We start from the raw sequence: 21128 nt of genomic DNA, 5'->3' as shown, positions 1-21128 counted from the left end.
AAAATTATTACTACTAGCAGCGAAACTAAATTACTAAAATGTATATAATTAAGGGAAGGAACATAACATACATATATATAATGTGAGTATATAAGTAAAATAACCAAATTGATATAAATGGGATATATACATGTATACAATCATCCTAAATAATCCTATGTCCTATTGTTAGTCAAACACACCTATACAAGGCACATCAGTAGCATCGTCATCAAAAAAGATCACAACATTTGTCCATAACAGCTCCTTAAAGCCTGGACCTAATCTGCTCCTATACAATGTATGATTATCGTAGTCTAAACTACCATAGAAACAGAAAAGGTAAGCTAGAGTTTGAAAACATGTACATATAGAAAACAAATTTATAATATACAATATCACCCATATATCATACATGAAAGCTACACTACTAGAAAAGGATTCATTAACATCGCTAATTTTACATCGATTTTAGTATAACTGATATAAAAATAAAATGCAATGTAATTTTGTAATTATTTAAAAATTTTAAAGAAAAATATTAAGTATTCTCGGTTTATTGAAGGACCGATGTAGTTCTAAAAGTAGGTGACAATTTCGTAAATAAGAGAAAAAGCTTAAATATATCTACATCAGTTAACTTACCGATGTAGAACCCAATAGCTTTCCCTCAATTGCGTGTGCCACCACCAAAGAAAGCCTCGCGCGCGGCATTGCTAAAGAACGCCTTCATCGTCTCTGAAGAAAGCCCTTTGCTTCCCATCGTTCTCCAAAGCCCTTTTGTTTTTCTGATTCTGATTCTGCAAGAACGTTAATCGTAAGCACCCAGAATCTTCTCAGTTCGTGAAAAGCATCATCATCGAAAACCCTAACTCCGGCGGGTATGTTCTCTTCCGCTTTCAAACTTCTGATTTTACGATAGTGATGATTGGAATCAATAATGTTTCTTTTTTTTTTTTATTAATCATTTCTCACATTGAGACTCAAAATCGTATCAGGGTTTCATAGTGATAATTTAATAAAGGTTGCAGTTTTGCAACTTCTCACGATGGCAAAGAGATCCCAATCCTCATGATTTGATAACATTACTGGTAAGTCACCATTATTAATTCTGAATCTCTAAGAAAGTTTGGTCAAACGACAGGTGAGAAAGTCTGGTAAAAGTTTCATATTTTAATGAAAATCCCTGAGCAACCAAACTTGCTTTAAGCATTTCCACATGTACTTCTTGTCTATGGTTAATTTAATTCAAAGCATGGTTTTAAATTAAGGTTGTAGTTGCAGCAGTTAACAATTGTTGAAATGACAGAAAATTATGAGAAAATGTGCAATGTCATTGTGGATACTTTAAAGTTAAAAAAGTTGCAAACTACAATTTAAAAGCATGGTTGATCATCTGCATTTATCTTTAAAGTACACCACATTCTGACCCTTCAATATATTTTCTTATTTATATATATATATATATATATATATATATTAAATTGTTATTTCGTAAATTGAGTCCGAATCATGAACACACTATCCACATCAGTAGTTTGAAACATGGATGTAGGGCCTAGTGCTACATCGACATTGGGAAGTGGTGACACCAATGTCCAAGTGTAATTTGCAATGAGGGCAGCATATTCCTCTTGCATGGCTTTAAGGCAATTCAAATCTTTGGTTGCTTGTTTGTATGTGTACAGGGTTCATTTGAACTCTGAAGAATGATTACAGAAACAGAAGACCTCGAACGATTACATCTTGAAAAAAGGCCATTAATTGTTTTTGGTTGTCTATTACTACCGTTTAGAAAAATAAGACAGCTTATTGATTGATGATGTTTATGCATGGTATGAATATAAAAATGCATCCTTGATTAACTGTGAAATATCAATTGCTCATTATACCCTGTTACTTGCGTGAAAGTAAAATATTTCAAATTGGGGAGCTCTATATATAGAACCTTTTTGATGAAAAAAGTTTGAGTGAAAGATTTTGCGTGAATGAATTGGGTTCATGTATTTAGAAATAAATTAAATAGTGAGAATTCTTAATCTCTCTTATTATGAAAACCCATACTTAATGAGCTCTAATCAAATTCTCCTCAATTATATTAATTTGTGTGAAAGATTTTCCTTTATGTATTTAGTTTAAGCTTTTGAAATAATTAGTTTATGAAGCTTTAATAATTTAGTGGTTTGGACTTTCTTTTACAGTTTTTCTTTTCCACTTTGTTTAAATAGAAGATTAGTTGCTACACAGGATTTGTATTTGTAGTTTTCTATTTAAATAGTTGGTCTATTAGTTGTGACTCACATTCACGGTCTTATAGGATTAAGTTAATTGGTCTATTAGTTGTCACTCATATTCATGGTTTTGTAGAATTAAGTTCAGTCTAAATCCATGTTCTGCTAAGAATATAATAAATAACTCTAAAGGGATTAAAGTGATATAAGTTTAATACTTCAAAAGAAACTTGCAGATATCTTTTAAAATAAATTGAAAAGTGTGGACAAGTTTATTTGAGATTAACAAACCTTCTTTTCAAACATCCCTTTTTGGGCTGTGCTGTTCCAATGGATGTCAGAGGCAGCCTTTGGATTCACAACCGGCAATAGGGAATTTTTGTGTGGGGGCAGAAACTGAATCATCCTTGGCTAATAGTGTTCCAAAGTTAGGCAAGTTTTCAACAAGGTTGTTGGTGACAAAAGGTTTTGGAGGTTATTTCTTTGGTAGCATTACACATTTGAAGTCTAAGTAAGAGAAGTTGCAGAAGTTGGACTTGTCCCTTAATCTCTAAGTAGTTACTCTCCAACATGTCATACCCCATTACCCCAGTTTTTTAAAGCTGTTCTTAGAACTCTTGTAATTTTGAGAAAATCTTGCAGACTTCATTTTTCAGAATTAAAAGAATATCTAAAAGTGGAAAAGGAAACAGATATTAATGCTGTTTCCCAAGCTGTTGAGACCAGTGACAACCACTTAAACAAAATTAAGGATCTTAACAACTGAAAATTAAGGATCTAATATATAAGGGCTGAAAAAAAATAATTATATTGTTGTACATATAAGAAATAATATTGAGATTTGAAAAAGGGAAATGTGTTTAAAAAATGTCTTATGTTGCTTCCTGATTCAGCAACAGGTTTAAACTTCTAAATGGAATTCAACAAGATAACAAAATAATAATCTAATATATATGGGCTGAAATAAGATAATTATATTGTTGTACATATAAGAAATAATATTGAGATTTGAAAAAGGAAAATGTGTTTAAAAAATGTCTTATTTGCATCCTGATTCAGCAACAGGTTTAAACTTCTAAATGGAATTCAACAAGATAACAAAATGAAAAATCTTTACAATGGAAGAAAGTGCGTTCTGTAAAAATATCCTCATCTAATCTATCTTAATATCTATTAGCATGATCTACAAATCATTCAAGAAAGAGGTGACGTTCAAAAACTCATCCTCCTGGCATGGAATTGTGAGACCGCCAGTTGGATGATCATATTTCTACGTTACTATTAGCAGGATACTCTTCATCTTTTATGTTCTATATTAACAAATAACAATACATTTCTACATTACTATCTTCCTAGAACGTTGAAAGTTTACTCTGTTTCTAATATGAGGGTGTAATTGATTTACAACTCATGCAAGTTGAAGAATCTCAGTGCAGATCAGAATATGTACAATCATAGTTACAGAATATATTCAGTAGTAGTTTGATTTCATTAGTATTCTGTTATAGAATTGTGGATATAGGTATATCCTATTGTAGCTTCCTTCTTGTATAAGCCGGATGCAAAATATATTGTTGGTATAAACATTTTACTTGGCATGCCATTGTTTGAAGTGAACTGATTCAATTTATACTGTTTTGTTATTTTGATCAATTTTTATCTTTTCCCAGCATGAATGCATTGAACTGTTTATTTTATTATCATTATTATTTCTTTTTCAATAATTTTTTTTTATAATTAAATTAATTTCAACTTGATTTCTAACAGAGATCAAACATTTTGGGCAGGCCACCCCTTTGCTTCTTACTGTAGCTGTTATCGAGCTTAGTGACATTGCATTTGCAGTAGGTTTTCTCATCTATCTATTTCATGTGGAATTTATAGTTAATTTGGCATTGGAATGTTGACTCAATTTTTTTTACGTTGACTCAATGCCGGCAGTTTTTGGCGTAACACGGGATCCATTCGTTGTCTTTATGTCTAATCTTTTTGCCTACAATATTGGGAGGAAATGAGGGAAGCAGTAAGTAGCATAAGATAAAAATGTTAATGCTCAAATTACTAACTATTAAGCATGCCAGACAACAATAAATTTAAAGCCATTCTGCAACCAGCAATTCATAGATCAACTGTTTATTTTCTAATATTTACATTGTTTTTCATTTGATACTGTTTGGGTAGTCTTTTTTCAGATACATTTTTAAGAGAGAAAATAGGAAGCAAAAATAGAATTACTAACTTATCTTTGTTTGATAAACTGCATTCATTTTACATATACTAATGGATTGCTTTTCAGTTTTCACACTTACTTGTGGGTGCAGTTCTTGCAAATCATTTTTCTCCCAGCAACTGGCCATTTTTAAGGAAGCAAAACTTGCTAGGTAATCTGTTTGTTTGACATAAATGTAAAAAGCAAAATGTTTAACTTAAAATATAATATGCCTTTTAATTTTGTAGTATGTCGATTTTTAAACTGGTGTGATATTTAGCAATTGGTTGCTATATTAAGGATATCTATAACTACTTTCCAGGCATGTTACATGTATAGACGTATGGGATTTGTATTATTTAATACACGCAGCTTTCTATTCGTTTTATCTGATTATCTCCTTATATGTCAAAATATTTGTGGCACTAAAACTTACAAAGCAAGTATACATTCATATGATTCTTTTATGATATTGAAGATGTTTATGCTTATGATATGAGACAAAGAATCTACTGATATTGTCATAGCAGGCTCTCAAATAAGTTTACCTTCAAGGGTCCTTTTAAAGATTGCCTAGTTTCATGTTCTAATTGGCTTATGTATGTTATTTTGTGTCATGCTCTTGTAGAACCACGTACTTCCTTGAATCTTGCAACTTGTAACTTTGATTTGTTTTAATTGGGTTCCATTTTTCTCTCCTATTTTTCTAAATTAGTACTATCAGTATTTTCTTGATGATGTTGCAATGATGATTGCTCAATGGTTTGAACAAGAGAGTAATGTAGTTGCTTTTTTTTTTTTTTTTTTTTTTTTTTTTTTCCTGATATTCATTAATGGATTCATTGATCTTCTCTATAATGATTTGGCTGCAGATTCTTAATTTAGATGTTTGGAAAATTAGTCATTGATTTCTAGTGTCATTCTCTTTAACAATTTAGCTGGATTAAAGGAACAAAAGCTATACTTAAGGAATGGTGTGAAGAGGAATTACTATTTATTCCTGGTTATTATCTTTTGATGCTTTTACTTGTTGTTCATTGACAAGGGAATTGAATCATAGTTTCCCATTCAGGACACTTTTGATAGTATTCTCAATGGCTCAGTACGTTTTGGTTTAGTCTGGACCGGTTCGGTCTGGTCTTATCTGATTTGGTTCAGTCTAGTTTTGGTCTGGTTTGGTCTGGTCTGGTTATGCAAAAAACTGATGTAGAATTTGTACATCATTTTACATCAGTTGTGGGAAGAACCGATGTAAAATGATGTACAAATTTACATCGGTTTTTAAACCGATGTAAAATGGATTGCATTTACTAAGTCACTCCATTCTACATCGGTTTTAGAACCGATGTAAATAGTGTTAAAGAACCAATGTAAATAACGTGTCTTGTAGTAGTGCTAACACACCCAAAGCAAACATATATCTCATCCATTCATGTCCCACAAAACATCAAGAATGCACATGAATACACCTCAACATACATCATATGCAAACATATGGACCAATGTATCGTCATGCATTCACCTACGGAGATCTCCTAACAACATGAGCAGTTTAAGTGATTTCCACCCTACTGAACCAACCTAATCATTTTCACGTCTGAAGCATCGATTCGATCACAATAAAATGGGATACTAATCCCTCCTCTAGTTTCTTGGGTCTCATCACTTACATTAGGAAAGTCCGATTCCAAACCACACAACCTTTTTAGGTACTTGGTTAAGGATTGTAACCCTCGATCTTCTACCTTACACAAACACTAACTAAGGACTTGGAAGAGACTCAACACACCTCAAAACTTACTTTAAGAGACACACCTACTCAATGAGGGTTTTCTAAATAGTGACCTACCTAAGCACCACTCCAAGATACCATATGTGAGATCTTTAGTTTTCAAAATAATTTTCTCTCCTCAAATTCTAAGTTAGCCATCATGCTTTAATGCCACACCGCATTTTCAACATCTACACCTCACCATACATCTACTATATATACATCACATACAATCAATGCATATATAGATCAATAACATCAATCATGTATAACATACTAATGCTTAACACCTCGACCAAGAATAGTATACAAATGCTTAACAATTTATACAATAATATCATATTAATGTTCCACAATTCATTCAACATAGCATATCAATCATATAGAGCATACCAATGTTCATCACTATTTCAAGTACACAAAGATAACATACCAATGCTCATTATCATTTCAAGTACACAAAGATAACATATAAATGCTAATTATCATTTTAAGTACACAAAGATAACATACCAATTCTCATTATCATTTCAAGTATACAAAGATAGCATACCAAAGCTTATTATCATCATCCTATATCCCACAACATGCAATAGACACAAGTATTCTATTCATGTTCACCAAATTCACCCATCATACAACATGTATCAACATACAACTTATCAAAATCACTTATCCCACATCGAGAACCTTCACATAAAATGATGCCTAGGGAGTTCTATTACTCCTATCATGCTCATCCTCATCTCACATGAAAGACAAGAAGATTTTCTATAACTTTCATTAAGAACTCAGGTCCTAATTCCCTCATCTACCATGTTAAAAATTGTAAAAATTGCAATAGTTTGCCTAAATATTGACATCTTGACCTTTACTCACTAAAAAGGTCATAACTGGAGTTATAGACCTCATTTTTAGGTGATTTCAATGCCATTAGAAAGCTAACATCCAAGGCTATAACTTTTGTGAAGATATCAAGACCAAATTCAGTCATTTACCATCAACGCTGCAACAATCAATTCAGTGCTCTAGTGTTGGATTTCTACCAGCTTCATTTTCTCCCAGGATTGCAGCGTTCAACTTAGCGCTACAGTGCTGGATCTCTACCACCTTGTTTTCTCTCACAGTGGTAGCACTCCACTAGTGCTGCAACTATGAGTGCAGAATTTTCTACACTTTCATGGCTTTCCTTCTTCGTTCCTCACTTACATTTCACCAATTTTCTTCCTAAACATGATTTACACTCATAATCTCTACTAGATTTGTTAAGGCAACCCATAAACCATAGAAATTTTAACATGTATGCATCAAAACCTCAACGAGATCATCAAGAACATCAAGATTTTGGTTTCCACATGCAAACAACTTCAAATCCATCCCCAACGCTACAATTTTCAAAAATCATATTGATTTTAAGTTCTTAATTCAATCAACAACCCAACAAATCATCAAAATCAAAGATTTCTAGCTTCCCTTACCTTGATTCTAAGCTCCCCGAGGAAAAAGAAGAGAAGAACGGAGAACTCCAAAGTAGAAGAGGAGAAGGAGAAGACAATCTTGCACTTGAAGTTCCCCATCCCTGGAACTCGGATTTTCTCACCCCTTCTAGTGATCAACTGTGAAAATGAAAGGGAGAAGAAAAAGGAAAAGAAAGAAACAACTCTCTTTCTAAGTCATATCTTACAAAATTAGTATTAAATATAAGTTTAAATTTATTTGTAACACTTTTTTTTTAATTCTTTTAAAAAATATAAATATTTATTAATATTTACAGATATTTATAAAATTTGTTTACTGAAATCTTTGACAATTTTAATTCTTAAAACGAAAATAAGATAGTGGACAATAATACTGGGTCGCAATGGATTACAAATAAATACATGTTGAATACTGGGCTTATTGTTGGGCCTTGAAGGTCCACTCGGTCAATCGTCATTCACGTAGGATTGTATTTTCGATCCATCGCGGAGAAGAAGAGAGTTAAGCGGAAAAGGAATGAAAAAGCCTCGACGCGTGAGCTTCACCGTCCTTATTCCTCAGATACCAATGCCATCTTCGCTTTGTTACTCGCATCACTCTCCAACAGAACCCACTTTGTTATGTACGTCAACAAATGCGTATTCAAACTTCGCCAACGAGGAAATCGCTTCCGAGTTCCGATTTTGAAACCGTCGAGGTTTGTCTCGCTGTTAGAGTCGCAAGACAAAGTTTCTGTTCTGGGCCTTAACCTATTTCAGAAGAGTCCAGACCCAAGTGAATATTGGGCCGGGCCAAAATTCCCGACAAAAGCCCTAACAAGTGAACGAGAAACCCTAATTTTTTGGCCACAGGAAGAACTGTGACTGACGTGTTCTCCCCACGAGTTCGTCAAGGCTTACTCTGCTCACCTCAGGCAAGATCACACTCCATTATCCCGTTTTTTTCGTCCAACATAAATAGTGTCCAACTTTGTTTATCAATTTAATGCGAAACCCTTTTCTTATTTTTATTTTTTTTGTGCTGTGCCCATTCTTTCTTATTCACTTTCGTTTTCATTCGCAAAGTGGGTTCTTGGGATAATGTTGATTTCACCCGTTGTTGTTTTATGAGTTTTTGTCATGCCCATGTGTGTGTGTTGATGGTTGTATGTTCAAAACGGCGTGTTCTGAATGGGTTTGTGTTGAAGTTTGTAGCTTCATCTACTTTGATTTGATTCTGTTTTACTTGCACTCTGGGTATCATGTGTGGGTTTTCTGGGTTGAGCCTGCTTGGAAATTAGCATTTGAGCAAATACACTGTTTGTATCACCTTTAAACTCATGTACTAATGCATTATATTTATAGTGAATATTAATTAAATAATACTAGCAAAAGAGGCCAATTAACTTTTATATAACCTGATCAAGCTAGTCAAGTAAGCTTTTGAAATGTTTTGCCTAATGTACTCTTAATGTATAAGGGTGGATTTGTTATAGCTTGTGATCAATTTTAATTTAGATTTTCTTACGTTTATTAATATTTTAAGTCAGTGCATTGCACATACTAAATGATTATTATATATAAATAAAATTTATAATAAATTATATATATGAATAAATAATACTAGATATTTCACTATGTAAATTATATAATTTAAAATTTATATAAATAAATATTTTTAACATATAAATTATATTTTATATTTGTGAAAAATAATTTATATTGTGACATAAAATTATTATTAATTATTAAATTTAATTTAGAAATATATCATAAATACAAATTGAAATAGACAAGTTAAAAAAAAACCTAACAACTCTCCCATGAAGTAAAATGCCTAAAAACGTCCAAATGACATTTTTTTTTATTTAATAAAGAGATATTATTCATTTCCAACGGGTATAGAGTTAAAGTAGTATTTTACTATTTCCAGTCATGACTCCATGCCTAGCCCTTGGTTAAGTATAAGTGTCAAACCATTTGAGTTATCTTTTGAGAATAAACTGACATTTTTAACGCTCTTATTATCATCATTTGAATTTCATTTAAAATCTTCATTTAATTTTGTAAAGCCTCAAGATTGATAAAAAGAGTTGTTGTAACAGTTATTAAAAGGTCTTTTCATGTTAGTAAAACTAGTATTTTAATATGTGCATTGCATATGCTAAATATTTATTATATTTATATTAAATTTATATAAATTATACATATAAATGAATGTTTTAATTTAAAATTCATATTTATATAAATAAATTTTTTTAACATATAAACTATATTATATATTTATGAAAATAATTTATATCATGGCAAGATTATTTTAAATTATTGATAATTTATTTTAATATTATTAAATTTAATTTAGAAAAATATAATAAATACATAATAAAATAGATAAGAACTTCGAAAAAAAAATCCTTAAAAATCCTCCCTAAAAACACTTCCCTTACAAAGAAATTTCTAAAAATGTTTTCGCTCAACATATATATTCCTATTTAATGTATAGGAGTGGATTAATTAACAATTCAATTTGCAAAGGTGATAAGCTACGGCGTCGGTTAAACCTATACCTGCTGTTATATTTTGTTCATTCCTATTATTTTATTATTATTATTATTATTATTATTATTATTATTATTATCTTAGGCTCATTTTATTATTAACATTAATTTTGGATTCTCTATTCCTTTAAGATGTTTGATACAATGTCTATTGCAATTACCATTAGCTTTTCTTTCATCTATTTCGAAAATGCTGTTAGGGTTCTGACTATGTTATATTAGTTTCTAGGATTCTTTTGTTTCAAGAAAGAAACTAGGTTTATAAGTTGTATGTTGTATGATTCCGCAATATTGCATGCTCGTTAGACTAGGAAAACTGACTGGGTATGCCATTTAGCTCTTTGTACGAGTTATCGAGGTCTTATTTTATCTCCTGTTATGTGTGTTTTATAAATGTTTAAGAAATACAATCTAGGTTTTCATCTCTTCAAAGTAGAAAGCTATCAACCAAACAGAAGAATGGAAAAAATTATTTAGTATGTTTTTACTTTTCTCATTCACCGGTTATTACAGAGGAGAAAATGCTACACAGTGTGATTTATATACAATTGATCTTTGATGTGTTTAATTGAACTGGAAGCTATTTTCAATTTTGTCGCAGCTATTGTTAGTTTGTTGCTTTTTCATCGATTTTATGACACTTTTGGCTTTCTATATGTTTACAGAACATTGAAAAGAGATGGGAGTACGAAATGCTTCTGAGGACTTGTCATCAGAAATGGAGGTAGATGCCTTTAGACGGCTCTTTCCACTTCGTTTTTTTGAGCGTCATCTTGCTGAATCTATACGCCCTGATGGTAGACCACTTGGAAAAGCTAGAGAAACAAGCATTTTTCTTGGTTAGTTACTTTAATCTGTTTTATTAACATTTTGCAAAATATGTAATTTACACTTGGAACTAAGGTTGTTAACTAACTTGACTAGGTGCTGTTGCCTCTGCTAACGGGTCGGCTCTTGTGAAGATTGGATCAACTGTTAGTCATTCTACCTTTGTCGATTTTGTTAAATGTTGACGTGAATTTGGGTTATTGATTTTATTATGCGATGCATTTAACCATTTCCTAATTGATCTGTGTACAGACTATGTTGACTGCTATTAAAATGGAAGTTATGACTCCCTCCTTGGAGTCACCAGATGAGGGCTGTCTAGGTTTGCTATAGCTGGCTGTGCCACTCGTGTTATTTATTTAGTGTCCTGCTCACATATGCCATAAGATTAACCTGTTAATATCTGTTATTTCAGCTATTGATTTCCACATGCCTCCAATTTGTTCTCCAATTGTTAGGCCCGGCAGGCCTGCTGAAGCATCACCAGTGGTGTCAAAACAGTTGTCTGACACCATTTTAAGGTATGTTAAAATTTTTGTTGTCATTTTGTTATGTTTAATTATTTCAGAAGATTCAAGAAACTAATTTTATCGAAGTCACTCCACCTACCTCTTATTTACCACAAAATAAAAGAAAGGAAGCAAAAGAAAAGAAGAAAATAAAAAGGGATTGTTATACATCTGTGCATAATTTGTTTCTTTGATATATTCTAACTGTATGTATAGCCATACAATTATTGATGTTAATTATGATCATTAGAGAATATGAACGTTTGGGCTAAATTATGCTTTTTTTACCAGATTGGACAAATGAAAAGAAAGGAAGGGAAAACTTTTCTTTTGAAGTAAATATTCTCGTAAAAGTTTCTCTGGAATGATATGAATAAAATGATAGATATTCCCATGAAACATTCCACTTAGATATTCAAATATGCACCCAAAAACATAGATCCTCTGATCTATCTATTTATTATATTATGAATGGAAAAATGAGAAAGATTACAAGAAAAGCTGAAGAGCTTAGAGGCCTAAGCCATCACATCAAGCTAGAGTGCAATCAGGAAAATACAATAAAATATTTAAGAAACAAAAGAGGCTTTCTAAATAAGCTATTCTAACACTCCCCCTCAAGCTGGTGCATATAGATTATATGCACCGAGCTTGGAACATGAAAATTGGATTCGAGGCCCCCTTAATGACTTAGTCATAACATCTGCAAGTTGTTCACTAGAATTGACAAATTCAGTAATGATTTCCTTGGACAGCAACTTCTCCTTCACAAAATGATAGTCAACCTCTATGTGCTTGGTTCTCTCGTGAAATACTGGATTGGAAGCAATTTGAAGAACGGTTGATTAACACAATACAATCTCATTGGATGATCCTCACAAAACCTTAACTCTCGAATGAGTTGCTTAATCCATACAAATTCACAAGTAATCAAGGCCATAGCTCGATATTCAACTTCAACACTAGATCGAGCAACAACATTTTGTTTCTTACTCTTCCAAGAAATGAGATTTCCACCAAGGAATACACAATATCCAGTAGTAGAACGTCTATCTATAGGACATCTGGGCATCACAGTATCCAGAAATTCTACTGTCTCCTTTGTCTTCATACAATAATCCTTGTCCTGGAGCCTTTTTGATATATCTAAGAATATGCAGAACAACATTCCAATAATCGATGAGGGGCTTGCATGAACTGAGAGATTAGGTCTTGTGATTGTGAGATAAATGAGTTTCCCAACCAATCTCCTGTACCTTTCTGGATCTGTGAACGATTCACCTTGATTAGTCATTAACTTTTGGTTATGATCCATAGGACTATCAATGGGTCTACAATCAATCATGCCTGTTTCCTCTAAAATGTCCAAAGCATACTTCCTTTGAGAGATCAAATGCCTTCCTTTGATTGGGCAACCTCAATACCAAGAAAATATTTTAGATGTCCCAAATTCTTGGTCTGAAAATGGATAAACAAATGTTTCTTCAATTGAGAGATTGTAGATACATCATTTCTTGTAATCACTATGTCATCCACATAAACAATCAAATAAACACATCTCCCAGGAGAAGTATGACAATAGAAAACTGAGTGGTCTGCTTCACTTCTTTTAAGCCCAAAGTCTTGCACAACATGACTAAATTTTCCAAACCAAGCTTGAGGAGATTGTTTGAGGCCATAAAGAGATCTTCGCAATTTACAAACTAAACCAGACGCCCCCTGAACAACAAATCCAGGAGGTTGCTCCATGTAAATTTCCTCCTCTAACTCACCATGAAGAAAGGAATTTTTAATGTCTAATTGGTGGAGAGGCCAATGACGAATAGCTGCCATAGCAAGAAAGAGACGAACAGTAGGAAGCTTGGTCACAGGAGAGAAAGTGTCACGATAGTCGAGGCCATAAATCTGAGTATACCCCTTTCCCACCAATCGGGTTTTGAGTCGATCAACTGTACCATCAGGGACAACTTTAATAGCATAGACCCATTTGTATCCAACTGGTCGTTTCCCAGGAGGAAGTGGAATTAGCTCCCATGTACCATTATGCTCAAGAGCTTGCATTTCAGCAGTCATGGCTTGTCTCCATCCAGGATGACCAAGAGCCTCATGAACATTTTTAGGAATGGTTAGAGGAGATATAGAAGAGACAAAAGAGAAATACAAGGGAGATAACCGATGATAACTCAAAAAATTATAAATAGGATGAGGGTTTCGAGTAGACTAAATACCTTTTCGAAGAGCAGTAGGCCATCCTGAGTTATCCTCACTAGGATCTGCAGTAGGGACATTTGATGGTGAAGGACATGAAACCAATGACTCTTCAGGTAATGTTGGATCAATTTGTCTTGTTCGACGTTGATATGTGACAAGAGGAGGTGGAGGAGTTTGAATAGGAGTAGTTGCGGGAATAATAGACTGAGTAACCTCTTGGTTATGAAGTGAAATTTGAGGTGGAATGGAAACATGAGAACAAACTGGTAGCACCTGTTGTATTGAAAGATAATCATGAGTGGTGCATGAGAAAAAAGGAGTTTGTTCAAAGAAGGTAACATCTGCAGACATGTAGAATTTTCTGGTCTTTGGGGAGTAACACCTGTACCCTTTCTGAAGACGGGAATGGCCTACGAAAACACACTTAATAGCTCTAGCAGATAGTTTTTCCAAACCAGGAGAGACATTATGGACAAAACATGTACACCCAAAGACTCGAGGTGAGACATGAAACAAGGGTTCCTTTGGATAAATAATGGAGTAAGGGATTTTATTTTCAAGGGAAGAAGAGGGCATTTTGTTTATTAAAAAACAAGAAGTGAGGATTGCATCACCCCAGTGATGTACAGGAACATTTGCATTGAGCATTATGGTGCATGCAGTCTCCACAAGGTGCCTATTTTTTCTTTTTGCCATTCCATTTTGCTGGGGTGTATGTGGACATGTAGACTGATGTAAGATACCATGTGAGGATAAGAAAGAAGATAATTCATAAGAGAAATATTCTTTTGCATTGTCATGTCTAAAAATTTTAATTATTCTCCTAAATTGGTTTTTGATCTCATTGAAGAAAGACATAAAAATAGACAAAAGTAAGAACGATCTTTCATTAAATATACCCAAGTACATCGAGAAAATTCATCAACAAATGTTACAAAATATCTGAAACCAAAAGATGTTACATGGCTTGGACCCCAAATATCAAAATGAATGGTGGTGAAAATCGAGTTACATCTTGTATCAGTTTGCTTGGGGAAAGACGGCCTAACATGTTTGCCTAATTGGCATGATTCACAACCTAATTCTTCTAAATTTTTAAGACTAGGAACCAGAAGTTTCAACTTGGATAGACTTGGGTGACCCAAACGATCATGCAAAAGCGTGGGTGACAGAACAACAACACAAGATACAGGTGGTTGCGTTTCAAAATAGTAGAGACCACTAGATTCATGTCCTGCGCCAATCTTCCGACCCGTACCACGTTCCTGAATAACAAAAGATTCAACATTAAAGGTTACTGAACAATTTAAAGATTTAGTTAACTTACTTAAAGAGATTAAGTTGAAAGGACAATTAGGAATAAACAAAACAGAGTTCAGATTTAATGAGGGAGTCAGAGAAACTTGACCAATTCCTTTGGGAGCAATTCTAGATCCATCTGCTAAGGTAATAAGGTGAGGTGATTTAAGTGGGGACATGGAAGAAAACATAGAATTATTACCGGTTATGTGATCAGAGGCTCCTAAATCAATGATCCATGGACTTTGATTTGCAGTTGAATGAGAAACACAAGTTGTAGAAACAGTAGCGGTAGAGGAAGATTGAGCTCGATTCATAGACTTCCATTGAAGATATTCTTGATAGTCATCTTCAGGGATCTTCATATTAGATTTTCCTAATTTCTCAGACTTGGATAGATTTGCTATCTTCTTTGGAAAACCATGAAGAGAATAGCAATTCTCTTGGGTATGACCCATCCTCTTACAGTATGAACATTGAGGACAATTATTTCTACCTCCTCTTCCTCCTCGATTTCCACGACCACCTCTACCCCGACTAGAAACCATTGCAAAAGCTTCAACAGTTCCACCATAGTTTTCATTCTTCTCTTCTGTAGGGACATGAAGAAGTCTAACTATTAGGCTGTCCATTGAAGGAATCTCGTGGCCAGTCAGAATCTGGTCACGAACATGATTGAAATCTGGGTGCAATGTTCTCAGGATCAGCACCATATATAGCCTATCAAGTTTCTTATTTATTCCATCTAATGAATCATCTGTTAGGAACATTTTTAGTTCTTCTACAGCAGCTTGGGCTTCGGCAATGTGAGACGTCATTTCATAATTAATTTGTTTCAAGGATGCTATTTTTTTGAGTAGCATCGTACAACCGCTGAATATCATTTGCATAAATATTGAGTCTTTTTCCAAAAAGAACAGTAAGTTTTGAAGTCTCTAAGTGTCCCCAAAATATTTGGCTCAACCGACCGCCACAACACTGCAAATAGTTGAAAATCAAGCTTCTTCCATTTAGCCCGACTTTCATCTGAACCCTGTGTGTCTTCCATTTCTAAGTGATCGTGGTACCCTTGACGAAGGAACCATAGTTCCACAAAGGCAGCCCATGATAAATAATTTTTTCATTGAGTTTCTCTGTGGTTATGGTCGGAGTGCCAGAAATAGGCAAAATAGGACCTAGAGATGCCATAAGAAAATGGGTCGTGCAACAGGGATTAGAGAGAGAAGAGCAACAGAAGGGAAACGCAGACCCACACCTTAAATGGTGGTCAAATCACAAAATTGAGTCCAAAAATAGGCTCAAGAGGCTCCGATGAACAAGACGGTGGCGGAGTGAGGAATTTTCGACGAACAGACAGCAGCGCAACAATATGCAGTATGTGCTTGACAAAGCCTGAGATGACGGGGTTAGGTCACGCTTGACGAGGTGCACCAAACCCTAGGTTCGTCGGAGTAATAGGTTGCCGGTGGACGGCAGCAAACGGCGGTGGGTGACGGCGGACGGCAGAGCGGGATCGACCTTGCTCTGATACTAACTTAGATATTCAAATATGCACCCAAAAACACAGATCCTCTGATCTGTCTATTTCTTATATTATGAATGGAAAAATGAGAAAGATTACAAGAAAAGCTGAAGAGCCTAGAGCCCTAAGCCATCACATCAAGCTAGAGTGCAATCAGGAAAATACAATAAAATATTTAAGAAACAAAAGAGGCTTTCTAAATAAGCTATTCTAACAATTCCAATGAAAAAGATGCCTTTACCCTTCCTTTCCCTCAAGCCCCTCCATCCAAACATAAATGTCTATGTCAACCTTCATCGTGATCAATAACCTGGATTACTTTTTTGACCTGTCAATTTGGGTTCAATTTGAAATTAACCTATCTTTCTTTTTTAACCTTTACTATTTTCTGCAGTTCTAGAATGATTGATTTGAAAGAATTGTCCTTGGTCAGTGGAAAAGCAGCTTGGATGGCTTACCTGGTAAGCTTTTATAGACTGAAATTTCCAGATTTATCATATCAACCATAGAAAGAATGCATCGTGCACCAAATTTGGTGTGGAGTGCTGCACTGTCTTTGCTTTCTCTGATTGTGTAGTTGTCAATCTATTGAATAACAAAATGATGCCTTCTTTATCATGCAGGATGTCTATTGTTTGGATGCTGATGGTGCTCTTTTTGATGCTGCTTTACTTTCTGCAGTTGCTGCCTTATCTCATCGTAAGTAATGCAATATGTCCTACATTTGAAACGTGTGCACGAGGAAATCTATATTTATATTTATATCGATATACAAATGAAGGGAATCCGGTTTAAATGATTTAGTTGTATGATTTATACATATCATTAATAAAATAAGTATATTAGTTAATAAGTGATTTATATATCCGTGCAGTGCCCAGGTCCTTAATCTAGTTTAGGAACAAAGACTAGAATAAACCAGCTGACAATATATCAACCAAGGGAATTAAATAGAATAGGCCTTTTACAATTATTATGTATATCCTTTAGTTCTGTTCTTTTACTCTGTCTGCTTATTTTTCGGAGGTTGTTATTTCTTGTTTTGTAGAATTGGCTAAGGATTCTACTTATATGGAACTCTCAGTCATTCATAAAAACTTTTGGATCTTTTAATAGAAACAGAGACACTTCCTCAGCAAGAGCTTAGCTCTAGTGATTGATGTTTATTGGGTCATTACTCTAAACCTTGTATTCATCTTTCTGAATAAAATAGTTATTCTTTCTATACAATACGAGACAATAGTGGGTGGTCACTGGACCATTAGAGAGGAGGCTGTAGTCCTAAACCAACAGTCACTGGAAAATGTCTGGAGATGTGCTATCTCTGGTAAAGGTGAGTGGGTAGATAGATCAGTTGGAGAAGAGAAAGAGATAGAACATAGAAGGGTGTCGTATTTCTCACTGAATTGGAGGGGAGGTGGTTGGGCTTTTTTAATGTTATTTTGACTGAGGATTAGGTGTCCTTTCCTTTGTACCCAAAAAAATCCCAAATATGACATTGATCGAAGCGTGAAAGAATTGGGTTTATGTAATCCATAACATTTTGCTGTTGTTATGGACTACTAAGCAATACCTGCAATGCAACAACAAAAATGCCACATGACATAATCTCTGTACAGCCAGCAGCCGCTCCACACCATGATGGCACTCTAACACCAGTATTGCATGCTATGCATAACTAAGCTTATGGGACAATCCTTGGTCACCTTTATAAATTTTTTTGGATGTTTTAGTACTAAGGACTCTTCCTCTGTAGGAACATAGCTCTTTGGATTGATGCATAAAGATTTTCTGTGTCATTACTGTAAATGTCATTTATATAAAATATCAGAATCATTCAGAAGATAGACTTTTCTTTTGCTTAAAGAGAAATTATGTGTTGCTGTTGATGTTCTTAATGTGATGCTTTTCAACACTGTTATGGTATTATCATATTGGTTTTCTCTTACATGAATGAATTTCTGTGTTGGCAGTGCAAATTCCTGCTGTTGCCATGAATGATGATGGCAAAATAGTACTTGTGTCTGATGAGGATGGACAAAAGCGGGCACAGGAGCCCGTCAATAAGGAGAAGAGGAAGCTTACATTGAAAAGCATTCCATTCTCTTTAACATGCATTCTTTACAAGAATTACATCTTGGCAGATCCTACTGCAGAAGAAGAATCCATCATGGAAACCCATGTAACAATAGTTTTGGATACATCCGGTCAACTAATATCTCTGTACAAGCCTGGTGGTCCAGTTCTTGCCTATACTTCTGCTATCCAGGTTAGTTTGCCCATTGCAACGAACTAATGAAGTGAACCATATGACAGTTATTATAGCATTAAAGTTAATGCTTTAGTGAACAATTTTGGAAAAATTACTGTAAATACTTTCAAAATTTGAAGTCAGCACTTCAAACTTAAAAAGAATATAAGATATCCGAGGTCCTGAGACCTTCATGTGCCCCAAATGATATGAAAGGCAGGACAACATAAGGCATGCTTCTGTCTGCTTGGAGTTCAAATTTATTTATTAAAATCATTTTTCAATTTTTAATTGCACAAGAGTTTTCTGATTGAATCTTCTCTTAACTGTACATTCATTTTAGAGGTTTATTTCGACTTTTAAATTTGAAGGGTGAAATTATGACTTAGTAAAGTAGGTTGATAGTGGAAATTTAATTACTGTACATTAAAGTGCCAAAAACACAACTTTAGTATTGTGCTGATATGAATCATTGACTGAAGGGCGTGAAATAATAGTACGTATATGATATGATGGATGAGATTATGTGTAGTTATAGCGATACTTGTGGTTGCAGGATTGTGTTGCGATAACCCGACAAAGAGTGAAGGAACTGAAGAGCTTCTTGGACAATGAAAATTCTGCTATGGAGGTTTGAGTAGAATTATGGTGTCATCTTTTTGTTCTGAATGGTTATTAAAATTATATTTGTACATCCTGGATCACAGGTATTGGGTCATTTCATTATAAAAAAGAAATGTTTTCACGAATTTTATATCATCTATTGGACATTATGTTATTCCGGCATGCGATTTTCACATATTTGGTTGATGGTTTTGGCGATAAAATTGTGTTAGAAAACCGAATCAAATTTTCAAAATTGTAAAAAATAGAAAAATCATATATATATATATATATATATATATATTATGTTATTATATTATATATCTATACTAATATATAAAGAAAATATTTTTTTAGTGCTCTTTTTTTTATTTAAAGATAATTATATTCTTATGTTATATTTTATTTCTTCTCACTAATTTAAATTTAAGGATAAAATGGAATATATATATATATATATATATATATATATATAGGGAGCATATCAAGTGAGAAGAATTTATTATGAGAGGGTGAGAAGGTTAAAATATAACCCTTAGATTAATTTTCTCTCACTTGATTAAATTCCAAATTTTCTTACTTGATTAATCTAAGGGTTATATTTTAACCTTCTCACTCTCTCATAATAAATTCTTTTCACTTGATATGTTCCCTATATATATATATATATATATATATAAAAGTAACCATTCGTTAGAAATAATAATTACTCACTTTTTTAAACACTAATTTACTCTAAAAGTAATTTATTATTACTCTACTCAATAACTTACTGTATACATGAAATTCAATAATGTAATTATTGAATTGAAAGTTTTTATGAATAGATCAAATTTGTTAAATTTGAAAACTATTTGATATTTTTTTATATTAATTTAATTTAGTGTATAATATGTTTTTATGAATATATGTCATTTTGAATTAATGTAACAAAATATTAAATATTTTTTGAATTTTGTAAAAAATTGTAGATTGACTTTATGGAAATTTTTTAACTTAATGATTGAATTGTTATAATTTAATTCAAATAATGAGTGAAATAATTTAATAACTCTTTTAAGAGTTACTTTTGAAGAAATGGAATCTACCTACACTAAAGAGAATTTTTCTAACATTTTCTATCTCGCACGTATAATTAAATAAATATATCGATCATAATAAGAAAATATGGTAGATCATAATAAGAAAATATGGTATTGAAATAATTTCAAATAAAGGTAAAGATATCACATTTGAAAATTTTAAATAAAGTTAAAATAACACCTAATTGTTACAAACTTAAATAAGATGTTTTAAGGAAAGTAAATTATAGTTCTTAATTAGAAATTATGAAACATAATTCAAGATTCTTGGTATCGCAAGTATTAGAGCTATCTCTTCAACCAATTAGATTCTTCCAAAATGAAGGTCTCCTACAACCACATATAAAACATCCACAAGAAAAACAGGGAGAGAGCATATTTAACTCTAACTACTAGCATAAAATAAGGCCAATTAATCACACATAAACCTTATACAAAGCCAATAATTAAACTCTTCATCAATCCATACAATAATTTCAACTCAACTTATATCTCATTCCATCATGACATCAATCAGAATACAGTTCAAATATAAACAAAATGTTATGATCATACGTAGACTAGACTCTCATAAATTATATGCATGTATCATTAGTAAAAACTGAGTAGTCTAGAATA

General features: G+C 33.1%; 1 protein-coding gene across 9 annotated transcripts; it reads left to right on the top strand.

The window, feature by feature from the left end:
* The first annotated feature begins 617 nt into the window (after positions 1-617).
* Positions 618-19574, top strand: LOC109814300 (uncharacterized). Of its 9 annotated transcripts, XM_029274551.2 has the most exons (14): positions 618-860; positions 978-1070; positions 3978-4054; positions 4152-4233; positions 4507-4591; positions 8106-8582; positions 10871-11044; positions 11130-11179; positions 11286-11355; positions 11449-11554; positions 16969-17035; positions 17198-17273; positions 18548-18843; positions 19382-19574. In XM_029274551.2, exons 7-14 carry the CDS (start codon positions 10885-10887, stop codon positions 19460-19462), a joined length of 906 nt encoding a protein of 301 aa, XP_029130384.1. In that variant the 5' UTR covers positions 618-860; positions 978-1070; positions 3978-4054; positions 4152-4233; positions 4507-4591; positions 8106-8582; positions 10871-10884; the 3' UTR covers positions 19463-19574. The 9 variants fall into 9 exon arrangements, with proteins under 9 accessions (XP_029130384.1, XP_020234276.1, XP_029130386.1 ...); XM_020378687.3 differs by lacking the exon at positions 8106-8582 and having other exon boundaries at positions 3998-4054; XM_029274553.2 differs by lacking the exon at positions 4152-4233.
* Positions 19575-21128: the final 1554 nt, after the last annotated feature.

The sequence above is a fragment of the Cajanus cajan genome, chromosome 9, assembly GCF_000230855.2.
Source record: "Cajanus cajan strain Asha chromosome 9, NIPB_CcT2T_4, whole genome shotgun sequence".
Lineage (NCBI taxonomy): Eukaryota > Viridiplantae > Streptophyta > Magnoliopsida > Fabales > Fabaceae > Cajanus > Cajanus cajan.
Note: the sequence above shows the minus strand (reverse complement) of the source record. Positions and strands in the feature narration are given on the sequence as shown.